The 15,803-nt window shown below is 38.9% G+C and overlaps 1 protein-coding gene across 4 annotated transcripts in view; it reads left to right on the forward strand.

The window, feature by feature from the left end:
* The window catches only part of srgap3 (SLIT-ROBO Rho GTPase activating protein 3), a 108,289-nt gene that overhangs the window by 74,891 nt on the left and 17,595 nt on the right, over positions 1–15,803 (forward strand). For 2 of the 4 annotated variants that reach the window (XM_027146632.2, XM_027146634.2), the window contains 9 exons: positions 96–197; positions 1,830–2,027; positions 3,297–3,381; positions 5,893–5,920; positions 7,797–7,899; positions 12,741–12,801; positions 13,851–13,928; positions 15,279–15,413; positions 15,611–15,716. In XM_027146632.2, coding sequence (XP_027002433.1) covers positions 96–197; positions 1,830–2,027; positions 3,297–3,381; positions 5,893–5,920; positions 7,797–7,899; positions 12,741–12,801; positions 13,851–13,928; positions 15,279–15,413; positions 15,611–15,716 — 896 coding nt within the window. Of the gene's footprint in view, positions 1–95; positions 198–1,829; positions 2,028–3,296; positions 3,382–5,892; positions 5,921–7,796; positions 7,900–8,325; positions 8,357–12,740; positions 12,802–13,850; positions 13,929–15,278; positions 15,414–15,610; positions 15,717–15,803 lie in introns of those variants that run through there. The other 2 variants (XM_027146633.2, XR_007140572.1) reach the window with 2 other exon arrangements.

The following is a 15,803-nucleotide window of genomic DNA, read 5'->3' on the forward strand; positions in this document are numbered from 1 at the left end:
TAAAGCTGAATTTCAGAACGCCACCATTTTATGACTGTGTGTGTGTGTGTGTGTGTGTGTGTGTGTGTGTGTGTGTGTGTGTGTGTGTGTGTCAGGTGTGCCAGGTGAGCGCTCAGCAGCCAGTCCAGACAGAGCTCCTGATGCGCTACCATCAGCTGCAGTCGCGCCTGGCTACACTCAAGATCGAGAACGAGGAGGTGAGCCCCATCTCTGAAACAGATATTTAGACATAATCTTTACCCTTTATGCCATGACATTAGACTGCACCACGTACAGCTAAAGCCCACATTTATTACACGTGTTTATTAATTACCTAGAGATTTTGATTTGAACAGGTTATTATCTGTAGTCTAACTGGTGTAATGCACAGTATGGATAAGTTCCATTAGAGAAAACATGACTCAGGTAAATTGAGCCAGACATCAGCTGACCATTTGAATCAGCACCCACGATGGATGCACAGGATAGACCTATTAAATAAATGCACCTCAATCTCCGTCTTGAAGGAAATGCCTTAGTATGAAGCCAGGTCGCTTGGAAATCAAGGTGAAATAAATTGGAAAAGCAAACTGAGGCACTTTTAGGACGTTTATAACACTTAAACTTTGAAGTGTCTCGATAGCATCCGTCTATTTTAAATCCTATCTGTTTGTGTTATATGAATGAATTAACAATGTCGGCGTAATCATTTTTTATGTGGAAAGGATTTCAGACGTCTCACAGTATCCCGAAGACCCTCAGGATGTCAGAAAACGGGGGTGTCTTTACAGATAAAATTCAGATGATTTAATACATAAAAACACACCCAAAATAAAACAGCAAACACTGGGATAAAGAAAAGCGAAACTCGACAGAACAGAGCACACGAAGACAACACAAAGATGAGGATTCCTCACTGCCCAAGGCAACATGGCCGGAATAAAAAGGGAGACAATTGAGGCAGGAAGGAATTACTCAAGTGTGGGGCAGACACATGAACAAAACGTAAACAACCAATAAAACACACGTCACCAGCACAAAGTTCAGGCTAGATCCTGACAGGATGATGGCAGGAATATTCAGGCTGAGGCTTTCAATTAAGCTGCGCACTTGTTCTTCACTGTAGCATTGCCAGATGGTAACTTTGACCAAGTCAGCTCCTTAAAAACCCTGTGGATTTGCTCAGAAATGTTTCTCAGGCTCTGTTGTTTTTGAAGACCTCAAGAAGATGCATCACATTGACAGCCCCACTGATTTAATTTCCAAGATTCACTTCGTTGTCTGTGGGAACGTGGTGTATTTTTAGCTTTTCCTTCCTGCTAATAATGTTTTTTCTTTCTTTCCGGAGTGGAATTCATGAAGGTGCTTCTTTGCGGCAGTGTAGAAGAAGGCTACGTGTCATGATTTCCTACTAAGCGTACGCAGATTCTAATCGACCCTATAATAGCCCAACCTGCTCATATTGATGGCTCCATCCAGCCCTTATCGCTGTATGTCTCATAACCAGGCCATAATGGACGATTTGTGTCAGGAAGGGAATATGCTACATTAATCTGAGAGCTTCACAATAGAGTCCTGGGGCAGTTATACATATCATCTGTGTTGTAGTCAGACAGCACTCATTTTCAGTCGTTCACATGAGTGATATTTTAGCCCAGGGTTGTTTCAGGAGTCGAGAGCTTGGCTTATCGCCATGGGAAAAACTCCCTGAGAGATGATATGAGGATGAAACGTTGAGACCTTTCATCTGTGCAATTGCACAACCAGGACATTCTTTGTTGTTAAAGTCTATTCTATTGAAGTTATCTACTGTTCACTGATGGAAACTTGAACTTGTTGTTCTCCGTCAGGTGCGCAAGACCCTGGATGCGACAATGCAGACGCTTCAGGACATGCTGACCGTGGAGGACTTTGACGTGTCTGATGCCTTCCAGCACAGCAGATCCACAGAGTCTGTTAAATCAGTGGCATCTGAAGGCTACATGAGCAAGCTGAACATCGCCAAGCGGCGCTCCAACCAGCAGGAGACCGAGCTCTTCTACTTCACAGTGAGTCAGACAGCTGACCTACCTCTGGGTTTGCGTTAAGAGTACAGATTTAATTACCAGTAATAATGTGACATTAATGACAGACAACCTCAGCATTCTGAATTGTAAAGAATATTAAAATGAAGTATTTGTTTAAATGTTAATGAAATCACTTGCCTTGAAAAACGTTTATTCAATCCATCACTAAATCGACTACACACACTATAGCAATTTAAAGACAGTTAATTGAAACAAGTAAATTACAACATGTTGGTTCAAGCAGGTCTTTATGTTTTACTTCTTGATGTACAGAAGTATTTTCTAGACAATTCTCAGAATTGTATTTGAAGTTGTCTCTTCAGGAATGTGGATGCATGAATTGTGTCATAATTCAAATGGGAAATGCAAATAGCACATTGTGTCATAAATTGAACTGAACTGCAAGCTCAAGTGCATTTCCCATGTCTGATGAGTTACGACCCTGTCATTCTGAAATAGCTATAGAAATCGCCCCGTTCGATATTTCACTTCCTCTGCATCACAATCACGGAATCCTGTCAGTCAGTGTTAGGGTGGAGTTTAAGGTGGAGAATAGATGGAAATATTCTGTTAATTTTTTTCTATGTACTTTAGCTATTTATTTTGTGGTACATAATCTGGAATGAAATGTTCCATCGCTTAACCATAAAGCTTTTAGCACCGAACATAAATGCTTTTTATTAATTAAAATGTTTCAGATTTATGTTTGAGTTAATGAGTTTTGGATTAAACTCGTTCAATTCAAACGACCAGTACAACTGTATGAAGTAAACTACACAATACTGTACTATAGCAAACTAGAATACTATCCTAAATGATAAAAACTCAGTACTTTGAGATTATTGGGATTACATGTTCCAAAACTGGATAATAAATAAAGCATGGACTCCCCAGCAAGACTTCGGACCACAAGTATACAGTATAATTTCTGTCTTTTTTCATTTACTATGTAAGATATCACTTTTGCAATCTAATCACAGAACACTGAACCCATACACAGATAATGAAAGTCTACAGCCCAGCGTTCTCATACCGTAAATGAAATCATAAAACTCCCAGGACGAGTCTCTGTGACTTATCAACAAAAGCGGAAATTAAACCTCTTAGAAAACAGATCGAATTATTGCCGCGCAAAACACAACACAACAACGTTTGATCCTCTGCCGTAGCAAGCAGTTCTATCCTTTTGTGTCACTGTCAGCTTGTGTTAGTATCACCGGCTCCCTAACATCTTCATCTCTGTGTGTGCAGAAATTTAAAGAGTACCTGAACGGAAGCAACCTCATCATTAAACTGCAGGCCAAGCATGACCTCCTGAAGCAGACGCTGGGGGAAGGTGAGTGCTTGCATAACCAGCGCTAAATGCCAAGTGTCAGACCTTGTGTGAAGGTCTCTCATTGTGACTTTGGTCGCTGCAGGATAACATCAAATTAAGGTCACGGCGTTCGGTGAGAGCCTTATGAGAGTTTTAATGAAGAGTATCATTAAATGACTTCCTTTAACGTCTGGTCATTAAAGGGAGTTTGTTGTAGATACAGGTGATTAAAAGCAGATGGTAATGTTGTTTGAAATTCTAATTTGCTTGCTATATTATTGAGGCATTGAGGAAAGGCTTAATATGGCGAGTAATACGGTGTAAGTGTGAATCACGTCAACAAACCAACAAATAGAGAGCTAAAACACAACAGCAATATCAGGAACATATCAGTATCCACTCCAACCACTAAGGAAAGGTCCGTATGAGCTGGACATGCCAAAGGATTTACTGCAAAGTTACTCATGTTATTATAGTGAGGTAATACTTTCTTCTGAATTATTCCATTAGTGTCTGGGTTATAGACTGTTTTATATAAAACATAAATCATATCTTTCTTTCTTTTTAAATGCAACACTAGATATTTGGTAATATATGTTGTGTATTGTAGAAATGCCTTCAAGAATTTGCCCAAATTTGTATTCCAATGAATGCTGTGACAGGATATTTTAAAAATAACATTGTATTAAAAGCCCTTAAGCAGAAACAAAAGCATCAGGACATTTACATTTGGTCATATTACCTCCTACTGTAACATCCTGCTGTCCAGGTCTCTGAACACGGTGTACACAAGAGCCGCCAGTCAATTTCTGTTGTGTGCTTTGTTTTGTTTTGTTTTTAATTTTCTAATTTGCTCTTAATGTTTTTATTCACATTCTGGTTTGCTCGTGTATTTTGCACTTGCAGGCCACCATAGCAAAATAAAGTAGGTGCTCTTTTTTTATTCTCCGTAGAGGGAAAGCCTCATCCTGATATTTTGGCAGCTCTATTATGGGCAGTTTGCACCCAATCAATCAGCATGAGCGTTTGGGCAGCTGCTGGTGTGCTGTGTCTTAATCTAATGGCGGCACGGTGTGCGAGAACCCAGCTGAGACCTGCTATGCGTATGGATGTTCACAGACAACTATGCCCCCCTGCTACCCAGCAGCCCCGGCACTCAATTACACCAAATCACACCAGACAGGGAGGGCTAGACGTCTGGGTCCTGTTTTGGCCACAAGCTAAACCTGTGTGTGTGTGTGTGTGTGTGTGTGTGTGTGTGTGTGTGTGTGTGTGTGTGTGTGTGTGTGTGTGTGTGTGTGTGTGTGTGTGTGTGTGTGTGTGTGTGTGAGAGAGAGAGACATATGGTGGCTGCAGGTACAACCCCTGTTTTTAATTATTCACCTAATTGATCCTAGGTGCATTAGATGATCTGGCTTACTAAGTGTGCTCAGCTGTAGTGATGTTCTCACGGTTGATGAGATACTCACCAGCTGGTGTCACCACCATGTCTACAGACATGGCCAAACGTCTAAAAGCTAATTTGGACATGCTCCAGCGATCTGAAAAAAGCATTGATGTTTTGAATTGGACTCCCTCTCAAGCAGCAACTGCTGAATCATTTTTTTTTCCTTCTTAGCCGGCTGCTCAAAAAAAAAAACGATTTCTCCGATCAAAGCCCTTCAGTGACATTCACGATATATATGCAGATTCTCAGACGTCAAGTTATTTGGAGTAAAATGATCTCGGTATTACACGTGGAGCTCTCATTGATATGGTATTACAGAAAGAGAACATTAAGTGGTGGACGATTTATAAAGGGAATGTTATTGTGGTGCTACAGCCAAACTATTTCTTTGGAAAATAACTGACAGGAAATGTTCTGTGTCTTCACACTAGTGTGTTTGAGCACTCCGAGGACAAAAGCTCGGCTTCTTTTTTTTATATATTTGACAGAAAATAAGAGACAATGATACTTTTTCATACATTTCAGCTGAATTCATACAAGGCTATGATGGTGATTCACTGAACTAAATAGATGATATTTATTTGAATTGATTGCTCAAAACATTGCTTCATTTATAGCTAGTCCTTTGTGTACCACTATTCAGTTAGAGGAAACACCCTCTTTACCCCATTTGCATAAATTTTGTCCTGTGATAGCAGCTGGGAGCGTATGTGCTAGACGCGCTACATGTCTGTCTATCAGGTTCCCCAAAGTCTTTCACGTCTTTCTTTCTACCATGTTTCAGACAAATCATTTAATGAGCTGTCACACGCACAATCCGCATTGTTGACCACATACATATACACACGCGCAGACGTTCCCGTTTCTCACCCTGCCGAGCCGTCTAGCACCCCACAGGGATTCGCTAAGGTTTCTACAGCGACCGCAGCACTCCTTTGTCTGAATATCAGGGTTCATCCATTCATCCTTCTCTCAATAGTCTGGCTCACTTTCACTAAAGCCCCACACCCAATCCATCAAAACTGCACAGCTCACAGCACCAGATATAAGAGTTTTTATCTCTTTTTTCTTTCTCTCTTTTGCAGGAGAAAGAGCTGAGTGTGGAACGACAAGGTAAAACTTTTGGAGAAATAATCCTTCCGATCATTTGTCCTGATTGAATTGATGCTTCATGTGATTGTGCAGAACTGAAAGGGTTAAACACTAAATAATCAAGACGTACTTACAAAAATGATTACTGCAATTTTGCTGATACTCTCCTCCTGGCTGAATTCACATTTGAGCTACTTGTGGAGTGTAGCTTGTACTGAGCTGTGAAATAATGACAACACAGCTGTTAAATGCCCAAACTAATCACAGTGCATTATTCACTACTACATAATAACAGATCATTAAACTATATCAGATATTTTTATCAGACGCTAGAGTCTCCATCTCGAGTCTCCATCAATCCATATTTGACAATTATAAATATTATTGGTATTTTAAACATTCTAAGGTCGTATCAGGGTTAAATTTGGACTGGGAGATATAATGAGAGTATGGTATATTTAAAAGTATCTCATTCTCACAGTATATTTCAATTTGCTATGGAAAAAATATCCACTTCCTGTTTTTTCAGGAACTTCCAGGCTTTAAAATGCACAGTTCAGAAAATTTTGCATGTTTCTAAAATAATTCTCAGTGAATTTGCATTATTTATCATTATTCAGCTGAATAACCAATCCTAAAAAAGTCAGTGACAATGAAAGAAATAGAAAGAAAGGAAAATGTTTCTTTCCTTGCAATAACCCCTGACTGAGTTAATGCACAGCGGTCGAAGAGGACTTGTCCCCAAGCTGTCATTGGCAGGTTAAGTACTCTCTCTGTGAGTAGGGTTAGAAAAGCCGTACCAGTCCGCTGGCAAAGCAGATGTCAACCACCATCTGTGCAACTGCTCATTAAAACCTGCTCCAACTGCTGAGTAAAGTGCTATGGCACATACCACTGCTCCGGCACCACACGTTTACTGATCGTCAGCTATGACTTTGGCCCATTAACCATTTGTGAGAAGTTTACATTAAGGAATGTCTTATGTTTATATGAATTTCTGATTGAATGTTTACAGCTAGAAATCTTTTAAATGGGGATGAATGGCAATGACAGCGTGCAAATTAATATGAATTAATACAAACTAAAATGTGTGTAATCGATAATAAGGTGAAATTTAGTTAGGAGATGTTAGTCACAAGTCAGAAGTGAAGCTGTGAAGAACTTTTGGTTTTGTCAGTACATGAAGTTCTTCAGGAGAGACGATTTAGAAGCACTGTGCAGTTTCTTTGTGATGACAAGCTTGGTTTTTTTTTTTCGGGCTTATTAACTACAATAAGAAATCTGACATGTCTGTGAGGAAATTCTCTAACATAAGATTCATTCAATAAAGCATAAGTAATAAAGTTAAGTATTAGATATTAGTCATTAACAATGTGATATTCGTTTATTTATGAGCAATATGTAAATGGTGTCGTTAATATAAGTTTTCCTCAGGGTGAAAAAAGTAGAAGGAATGACAGACGATGGCCAACATTGAAGAATAAAAAAAAACTCTTCAAAAAACTGAAAAAACTCTTTTTACTCCAAAAGTAAACGGAAACACCGGCAAGTGTAGTTGTTTCTGGTGATTAGTGCTTAGTGCAGCTCAGTGTGATATTCCATCAGGTTGTGTGCGCTGTCACAACACGAGAAAGCAATTAAGTCTTCATATCACAGTGTGTGTTTCTGAAGGAGGCTGCTGTAAAAGCAACGGTATGAAGCTAATTAGGGGTCATTAATAAGATCATGATTATTTCTCGTGAAGCTGTTATTAATTTAAACATGTCCGCTATTAAAAGATTTGAGGTTTACACTTTAGACACTGCACGGTTGTAACCTCATTACTTTTGGTGTTGTGTGTGTATGCGTGTGTTTTGTTTTGTTTTTTTTTTCTCTTTGCCGTATTCATTTTTCCCAGACCCCCTACCCTACCCCCGAAGCCACAGAAACTACGGAAACCTCGGCCACGCTCCGTCTATAATCATAAGCTGTTTAACGGAAATATGGAGACCTTCATTAAGGTACCATGTTGTTCTAGACAGCTCTCTCTGCTGGAATGGAGGGCTGACTGTGGCACGCAGGCTGTTTATCCTCTGTTTCTTAGCGCTCGCTAGCTCCCTCCCTCTGTGCCTTCCTATAACTCACGCCTCCTTCTTCTCCTGATGCAGATTGTAAGGGTGGCGGAACACACACGAAAACCACTAGATACACAGAAATGACTCGTTGTTTTTTTTGTTTTTTGTTTTTTTTAAACATAAAAACAGGATTAGCTGTGTTTATATGATATTTGTGCCACCCCACGTGCTGCATCCTGAGCGTTCCAGCAACCGCTCTGAGACTCAGGACGACAGTGTCGTCTCCATGGCGATCCTGTCGTTCCTTCCTAATCTGTGATTGTCTTGCTTTTCTCACCCCTCTGCTCCTCTTGCCACTGCTTTCTGTCCTAGGGGAAGAAGGAATACCCGTATTCGCCACCAGGTACATTAGCGCAGAGCAAAAGAAAAACAACAAAAGTGTCATTTTTGGTTTCTTATCTTACTGGTGAACAAATGAAGAATCTCACTCCTCTAATCAGAAGTGAGTTCAGTGGTCTGTGTACTTCTTGTTCATTCTATTTTGTGTCAGCAACAGAAACGTAAAAACGAATCATGAATAGTTATTCGATTATTGTTTCAAAATCGAGTCTTGTCGCTGTCATCTATAAGGCTGTAAATCAATATGCCTGCGACTCTTAGCCAGTGACTATGTTTCCAATATGGACATAAAAGTGGCTTAAACTATAAATGGGGGGATGTGTAGCTTTAAGGTGTTGGACTACCAATCGGAAGGTTGTGAGTTCGAATCCCAAATGCACCATGCTGCCATCGCTGGGCCCCTTAGCAAGGCCCTTAACACTCAGGATAATGGTGTCTGCCATATGCCGTAAATATACTAAAGAAAGCGTGCACTGGTCCCACTCTCAGACCCAGCTACCTCTGTACTGGTGGTGGGAAGACACCAAACATCCACATTGGGATTCCTAATTAGGAATCCTAATCCTTTTGCTTTTTGCTGAACATAATGGCACAAGTGATTCCTTTTTTACACAAGAATCTTTCCCACAACAATCAAGAGGATGTTTAGGCTCTTCACATCTCCATAAGAGCTAATTACATTATGTACTTTAGTACATTTATTACTAAGAGGGGTAGCTAGAACTGCCTGATCAGGGTGTTTACCTCAGTTCTGGCTTTCATTCCACCTCTAATTTTTAAATATGTGTCAAAAAGCCAAACTTCACATTCAGCAAAGCGTAAATGATATTCAGCAGAGAATCTCCTAATAGTTCCTGATGAAAAGTCTTTTCATTCGTCACAATCATGTGGCATAATCTCTGATATTGTCAGAGATATCATTTCGGTTACAATACAGTTACAGGCATACCCACAGCTATCAGTGTCAACCCTAGTTTTGAGAAAAACAAACCCTTTTCTTTTAGTTAATGTTTCAATTCAGGAATAATAAAAAAACATTTCATGTTTTTTTTTTACATTTTTGTCACGGACATGAAAGTAGAATGAACAGAAAGTGAATTGGAAAGAATCATAGAGAACAGATTTGCCTAATGTGCTGTTCTTTTCTATAATTACTCTGCATGCTTTAAACCCCAAAATTTAACTTCAGTCATATTATTGTTTCATATTCTGTACTGTCATATTCAAACGGATTAAATGCCTACAAACAAACAGAACACAAAGCATTTTTCTACATACATACATACATACATACATACATACATACATACATACATACATACATACATACATACAGTGGTGTGAAAAAGTGTTGGCCCCTTCCTGATTCTTTTATTATTTTTTTTATGCACGTTTGTCACACTTTAATGTATCAGATCATTCAGCCCCCCCCCCACACACACACACACACACACACTGTTAAAACATAATGTAACTGTGGTTTATTACACCTGAGTTCAATTTCTGTAGCCACACCCAGGCCTGATTACTGCTACACCTGTTTGCAATCAAGAAATCACTTAAACAAGACCTGACTGACTGAAGTGAAGTAGACCAAAAGATCCTCAAAAGTTACACATCATGCCGAGATCCAAAGAAATTCAGGAACAAATGAGAAAGAAAGTAATTATTAGTCTGGAAAAGGTTATAAAGCCATTTCTAAAGCTTTGGGACTTCAGCAGACCACAGAGTCGTTGAGCCGTTATCTACAGTACAAATGGTGAAAACATGGAACAGTGGTGAACCTTCCAAGGAGTGGCTGGCAGGCCAAAATTACCCCAAGAGTGCAGCAACGACTCATCCAAGATGTCACAAAAGACCCCACAACAACATCCAAAGAACTTCAGGCCTCAATTGCCTCAGTTAAGGTCAGTGTTAATGACTCCATAAGAAAGAGACTGGGCAACAATGCTGGGCAACAATACGTTTGCTTTTTGCTGTTGAGCAAAAAGAACATAAAGGCTCATCTCAGATTTGACAGAAAACCTTTTGATGATCCCAAGGCTTTTGGGAAAATACTCTGTGGACTAACGAGACAAAAGTTGAACTTTTTGGAAAGTTTGTGTCCCATTACATCTGGCATGAAAGTAACACTGCATTTCAGAAAAAGAACATCATACCAACTGTAAAATATTGTGCTGGAAGTGTGATGGTCTGGAACGTTTTTGCTGCTTCAAGACCTGGAAGACTTGCTGTGTTAAATTGAACCATGAATTCTGCTGTCTACCAAAAAATCCTAAAGGACAATGTGTGGCCATCTTTTTGTGACCTCAAGCAGAAGCAAACTAGGGTTCTGCAGCAGGATAATGATCCAAAACACACCAGCAAGACATTCATTCATCATTTTCTACCGCTTATCCGAACTTCTCGGGTCACGGGGAGCCATCTCAGTCGTCATCGGGCATCAAAGCATGCCAACCCATCACAGGCCACACACACACTCTCAGGTTTAGATTTTGTTTTCCTTTAATAATAAAAACCTTCATTTTGTGTTTACTTGTGTTATCTTTGACTAATATTTCAATTTGTTTGATGAAACATTAAGGTGTGACAAACATAAAAAAAAAATCTGGAAGGGGCAAACACTTTTTCACACCACTGTACATTCATACTGTATACATACACACACTTTATGCATACATACATAAATACTTACATACATACATGCATACTGTATACATACATACATACATACATACATACATACATACATATTTATACCTACTTTATACATACATACATACATACATGCATGCATGCATGCATACATACTGTATACATCATACGTACATACATACATACATACATGCATGCATGCATACATACATACATACATTCATGCATGCATACATACATACTGTATACATCATACGTACATACATACTGTATACATACATACATACTATACATTCATACTGTACATACATACATACTGTATACATACATACATACATACTTTATACCTACTTTATACATACTGTATACATACATACATACATACATACATACATACATGCATGCATGCATACATACATACTGTATACATACATACATACATACATACATACATGCATGCATGCATACATACATACATACTGTATACATACATACATACATACATACATGCATGCATACATACATACTTTATACAAACTTTATACATACTGTATACATACATACATACATAAATACATACTGTATACATACATACGTACATACATAAATACATACTGTATACATACATTCTGTATACGTACATACAGTACATACATACATACTGTATATATACATACATACATACATACAGTATACATACATGCAATGGATATATACAATGGATAGAAACAGTCTAGAGGCCCCTGTTACAATGACAGATTTTTGTGGTGTGATAAATAAAACCAAGGTAAATTGTGTCAGATCTTTTTCCATCTTAAATGTGATATCATGTCCAACAAGCTTCACGTGAAAGTCCAATAGAAGCATTAAAAAAAAAAATAAAGCAACATTGGACTGCGCTCAGAATTGACCAGTCTCATTCAAACTCATGTTTGAAAGTAATTATTATCCACCTGTCAGCACAAACATGATTCTATTCACCTCAAATAAAGATCAGCAGATTCTGTAGGAATTTATGTCAGAAGAAGCGAACAAAAGAATTTTCAAAACAATAGATGTACCATAAAAAACCATGAAGTCCATCAACAAGCCCACCTAAATTTTGAACAAAAACAAACAATAGTGAGTTCTCACCGTATGGCACGATTTGTTATGGCCTGATGAGAAGAATGTTTTGGGCATAATTCTAATATATATATATATGGCACAAACACCAAACAGCTCTTCATCCACAGCACCACATCCCACATGGGCCAATTTATTTTTAGCACAAGAGCTACAGTCCTCTGTTAGACAGCTGAGGATGGGGGAAAAAATTTCTTGCCCAAGTCTTGCACACGGCTGGAGAGCTGTAGTATTGTTTCAAAGAAGAATCAAGAATGCAAGCAAGAAAGTATCCAAATTCTTTTTGTTTAAAAGAAATTCTGTTTCTTTTAAACACATACATTTTGTTGGTTATCACATTAAATATAGATATAGTTTGACCTGACATGATTTTTCTTGGTTTCATTATTACATCACAAGAATCAGCAGTTTTCACATGGGTGTGTAGACGTTTTCTATCCACTGTATTTCTGTTCTATAACTATGAAGCAACTACTTTTTTCTATTAGTGAAAACTCTTGTAAAATCACCATTAAACACTGTTTATATTGTAATGTAATAATGTGTGCCTTGTTTTTTTTGTTTGTTTGTTTGTTTGTTTGTCTGTTTGTTTTTCTCTTTGTTCTCAGGATTCAGGTCAGCCCATACCTCTTGTAGTGGAAAGCTGCATTCGATACATCAATCTCTATGGTAAGCAGTCTGTATTTGGGTTTGTTTTGCACTGCTTAGAAGCTCTTATTGGCTGTAAGTGAGGGCTGACTTATTATTACAAACACAACTCCTTCTTATCATTCATGCAGAATGCTATGCACACTGAACGACAGGGTGGAGGATATACGGATTTTGCACAGATGCTGATTTGAACGCTCATAAGTTTTGTGTTTGTTGAGAGCTTTGTAGGGCGATTTTTCTCCCAGTGTGTCATGTATAGGAGAGCAGGTGAGGTAAAGACAGTGGAATATGAATTTTCCTGTATTGCTATCTGCAGTGAAAGTAGATTCAGTGATATTGATTGATAAAGATACAGCAAGGCATTTTTTTTTTTGGTCTTGTGTAGTTATTAATTTTTCTTTCTGAAGTATAAGATTTCTTAGAAAGGGTTTGAAATGTTCAGTAGTGCCTCCAAGATTCACTGCTAAAGCTGAATTTTTATTCGTTATTAATCGATGTTCTTTGGGTAATAAAAAAGCAGGCAGTGTTAAGTAAATTAGATGCCATATTATAGGCTGAGTGCTGGGCAGCAGTAAAGCTGAGAAGCTGTCGGATTTATTGCGTGTCTCCGAACTCCCAGCTGAAAATGAACCTCAACTCAGCTCTATACAGTATCTGTATGTCTGTACTGCATTCTCTTTTCAGGACACATAGCAACATGTGCAGAACACCACAGTTTCCCTGTTTCATTCCAAACTCCTCTCTCATGTGACGTAGGCTTACGAGTCAGATAAACATCATCGTTTCATTTCCTTTATCGGATTACATCACTCGTCCTCGCTGTGCTGTTGATCTACCTGAAACACCATGTCTACACTGGCCTAGTGGCATTCCGTATCTAATGAAATCTCATTAAATCGATCATAGAAACGAACATGTCCCTCAAAAACAAGAGAGAATCTGCCTCACGGAGCAGACAGACACTTTACATCCATATTGCATTTCCCTGCTTTGTGTTATGCAGTTTCCGATGGAAAGTGGCATGCAGTGACTCTTTCTGGTGTCATATCTTTTGCGTTCTATTTTAGGTCTGCAGCAGCAAGGCATATTTCGAGTTCCTGGATCTCAGGTGGAAGTCAACGATATTAAAAATTCATTTGAGAGAGGTGGGTGTGCAAGAGAATTGTTTTTCTCTCTTTAATTCACTAGCTGACGTCAGAACAGATTATGTTTCCTTATGGAAGATGTCGAGTGTACAATATGCTGTATTGTATTGTTTGGTAAAAGGCTCACGCATAGTTAACCGGACGAATACTTTCATAATCAAGTAGGGTGTTTGTCATAAAATGAAGTAAAATAAAGCTTAAACAAAGCACACATACACTCTAAAAATTGCTGTCTCTTTATCACAAATTAGGAGAGTCTTAAAAAATAATCATTAAACATGAGGATCTGGTGTAAATAGCTCTTATTGGTCATTTACTGTATGACTTGTGACAGCCAGTGAATGGTCAAGTAAAACCTTACAGTATGGCAAAATTGCACACAGTAGCTTCTGAGTGGCTTAAGAGAAATGTGTTAATGCTGTAATTGGGACAAATCTATAACCTGTGTAAGAAAAACTTTTGCATTGAAAATGTATTGTCTTTATCATAACACCTCTACAACCAAGACATTTCAGAACCCTCCTAGATTCCTTTAAATATTCCTGTTATTATCTAACTAAATAGATTTTCAATCATGGTTCTGTTTTTCTCCTAAACCACATACATTATTTTAAACCCATAGCATTTATGGTTCTTTTATTCATTTACATTCTGATCAGCCATAACATTAAAACCACTGACAGGTGAATAGAATAACATTGTCAAGGGTTGGGAGATATTAGGCAGCAGTGAGCAATCACGTCCAGAAACTGAAGTGTTGGAAGCGAGAAAAAGCATGTGTGCCGCTTATCTGGGGAAGTGTGGACACCAGGATGCACTTTGTAAAGAATAGAAGATGGCGAAGGCAAGCGCCATACTGTGGCAAATGCTCTCCTGGGAATCTTTGGCTCCTGGCATTCATGTGGATGTTACTTTGACATATACCACCTACTTAAAGACTGTTGTAGAACAAGTGATCTCTTTCAGCAGGATAAAGCGCCCTACCACAGGAACATGGTGAAGAGCTTAAGGTGTTGATCTGGCCCACAAATTCCACAAATCTCAATCTGATCAAACATCTGTTGGAGGTGCTGAACAAAATAAGTCTAATCCATTGAGGCACCATGTTGCAACCTAAAGGACTTAAAGGATCTGCAGCTAACGTCTTGCTTATAGACAGCACAGCACACCTTCAGTAGGCTTGTGAACTCCAGGTCTTTACAGATAAGAGCTGTCTTGGCAACACAAGGGGGACTGACACACAGTGGTTTTCATATTTGGCTGATCGTTGTATTATGGCAACATAAATGAGTAAACAACAGGAAATTCTATAGTAGTATAGCATCATGAATGAGTGTTTTCCTCTTTTAGGTGAAGACCCACTTATTGATGATCAGAATGATCATGATATAAACTCAGTGGCAGGGGTTCTGAAGTTGTACTTCAGAGGATTGGAGAACCCACTCTTCCCGAAGGAACGCTTCCTGGACTTCATCTCCACCATTAGTGAGTTCTCCTGTGTGCCGCACATCTGCTCGTCTTCGTGCAGTGTTCAATTTATTGCTAATTTACCTGTAGGATGAAAAGAAATGGACTGCGCCAACAAATCCTTACGGTTTAGAGTAACCAGGCGGCAGTCGATGAAGTGATCCAGTAAGGCAGATGTGATGTCTGGAAAAGATTAACCTGTGTGTTTGTTGCAGAGCTCGAGTCATCTGCTGAAAGAGTCCATCACCTTCAGCAGCTCATAGTCACTCTTCCACGTACCATCATCATCGTCATGAGATACCTGTTTGCGTTCCTCAATCAGTAAGTCTGCGGGTTTCACTTTTTTTTTTAAATGACTGTACTGTAACATTTCAGTACAGTCTGGGCTGCATAGTCAATCAGCAGGTG

Source organism: Tachysurus fulvidraco, chromosome 5, assembly GCF_022655615.1.
Source record: "Tachysurus fulvidraco isolate hzauxx_2018 chromosome 5, HZAU_PFXX_2.0, whole genome shotgun sequence".
NCBI lineage: Eukaryota > Metazoa > Chordata > Actinopteri > Siluriformes > Bagridae > Tachysurus > Tachysurus fulvidraco.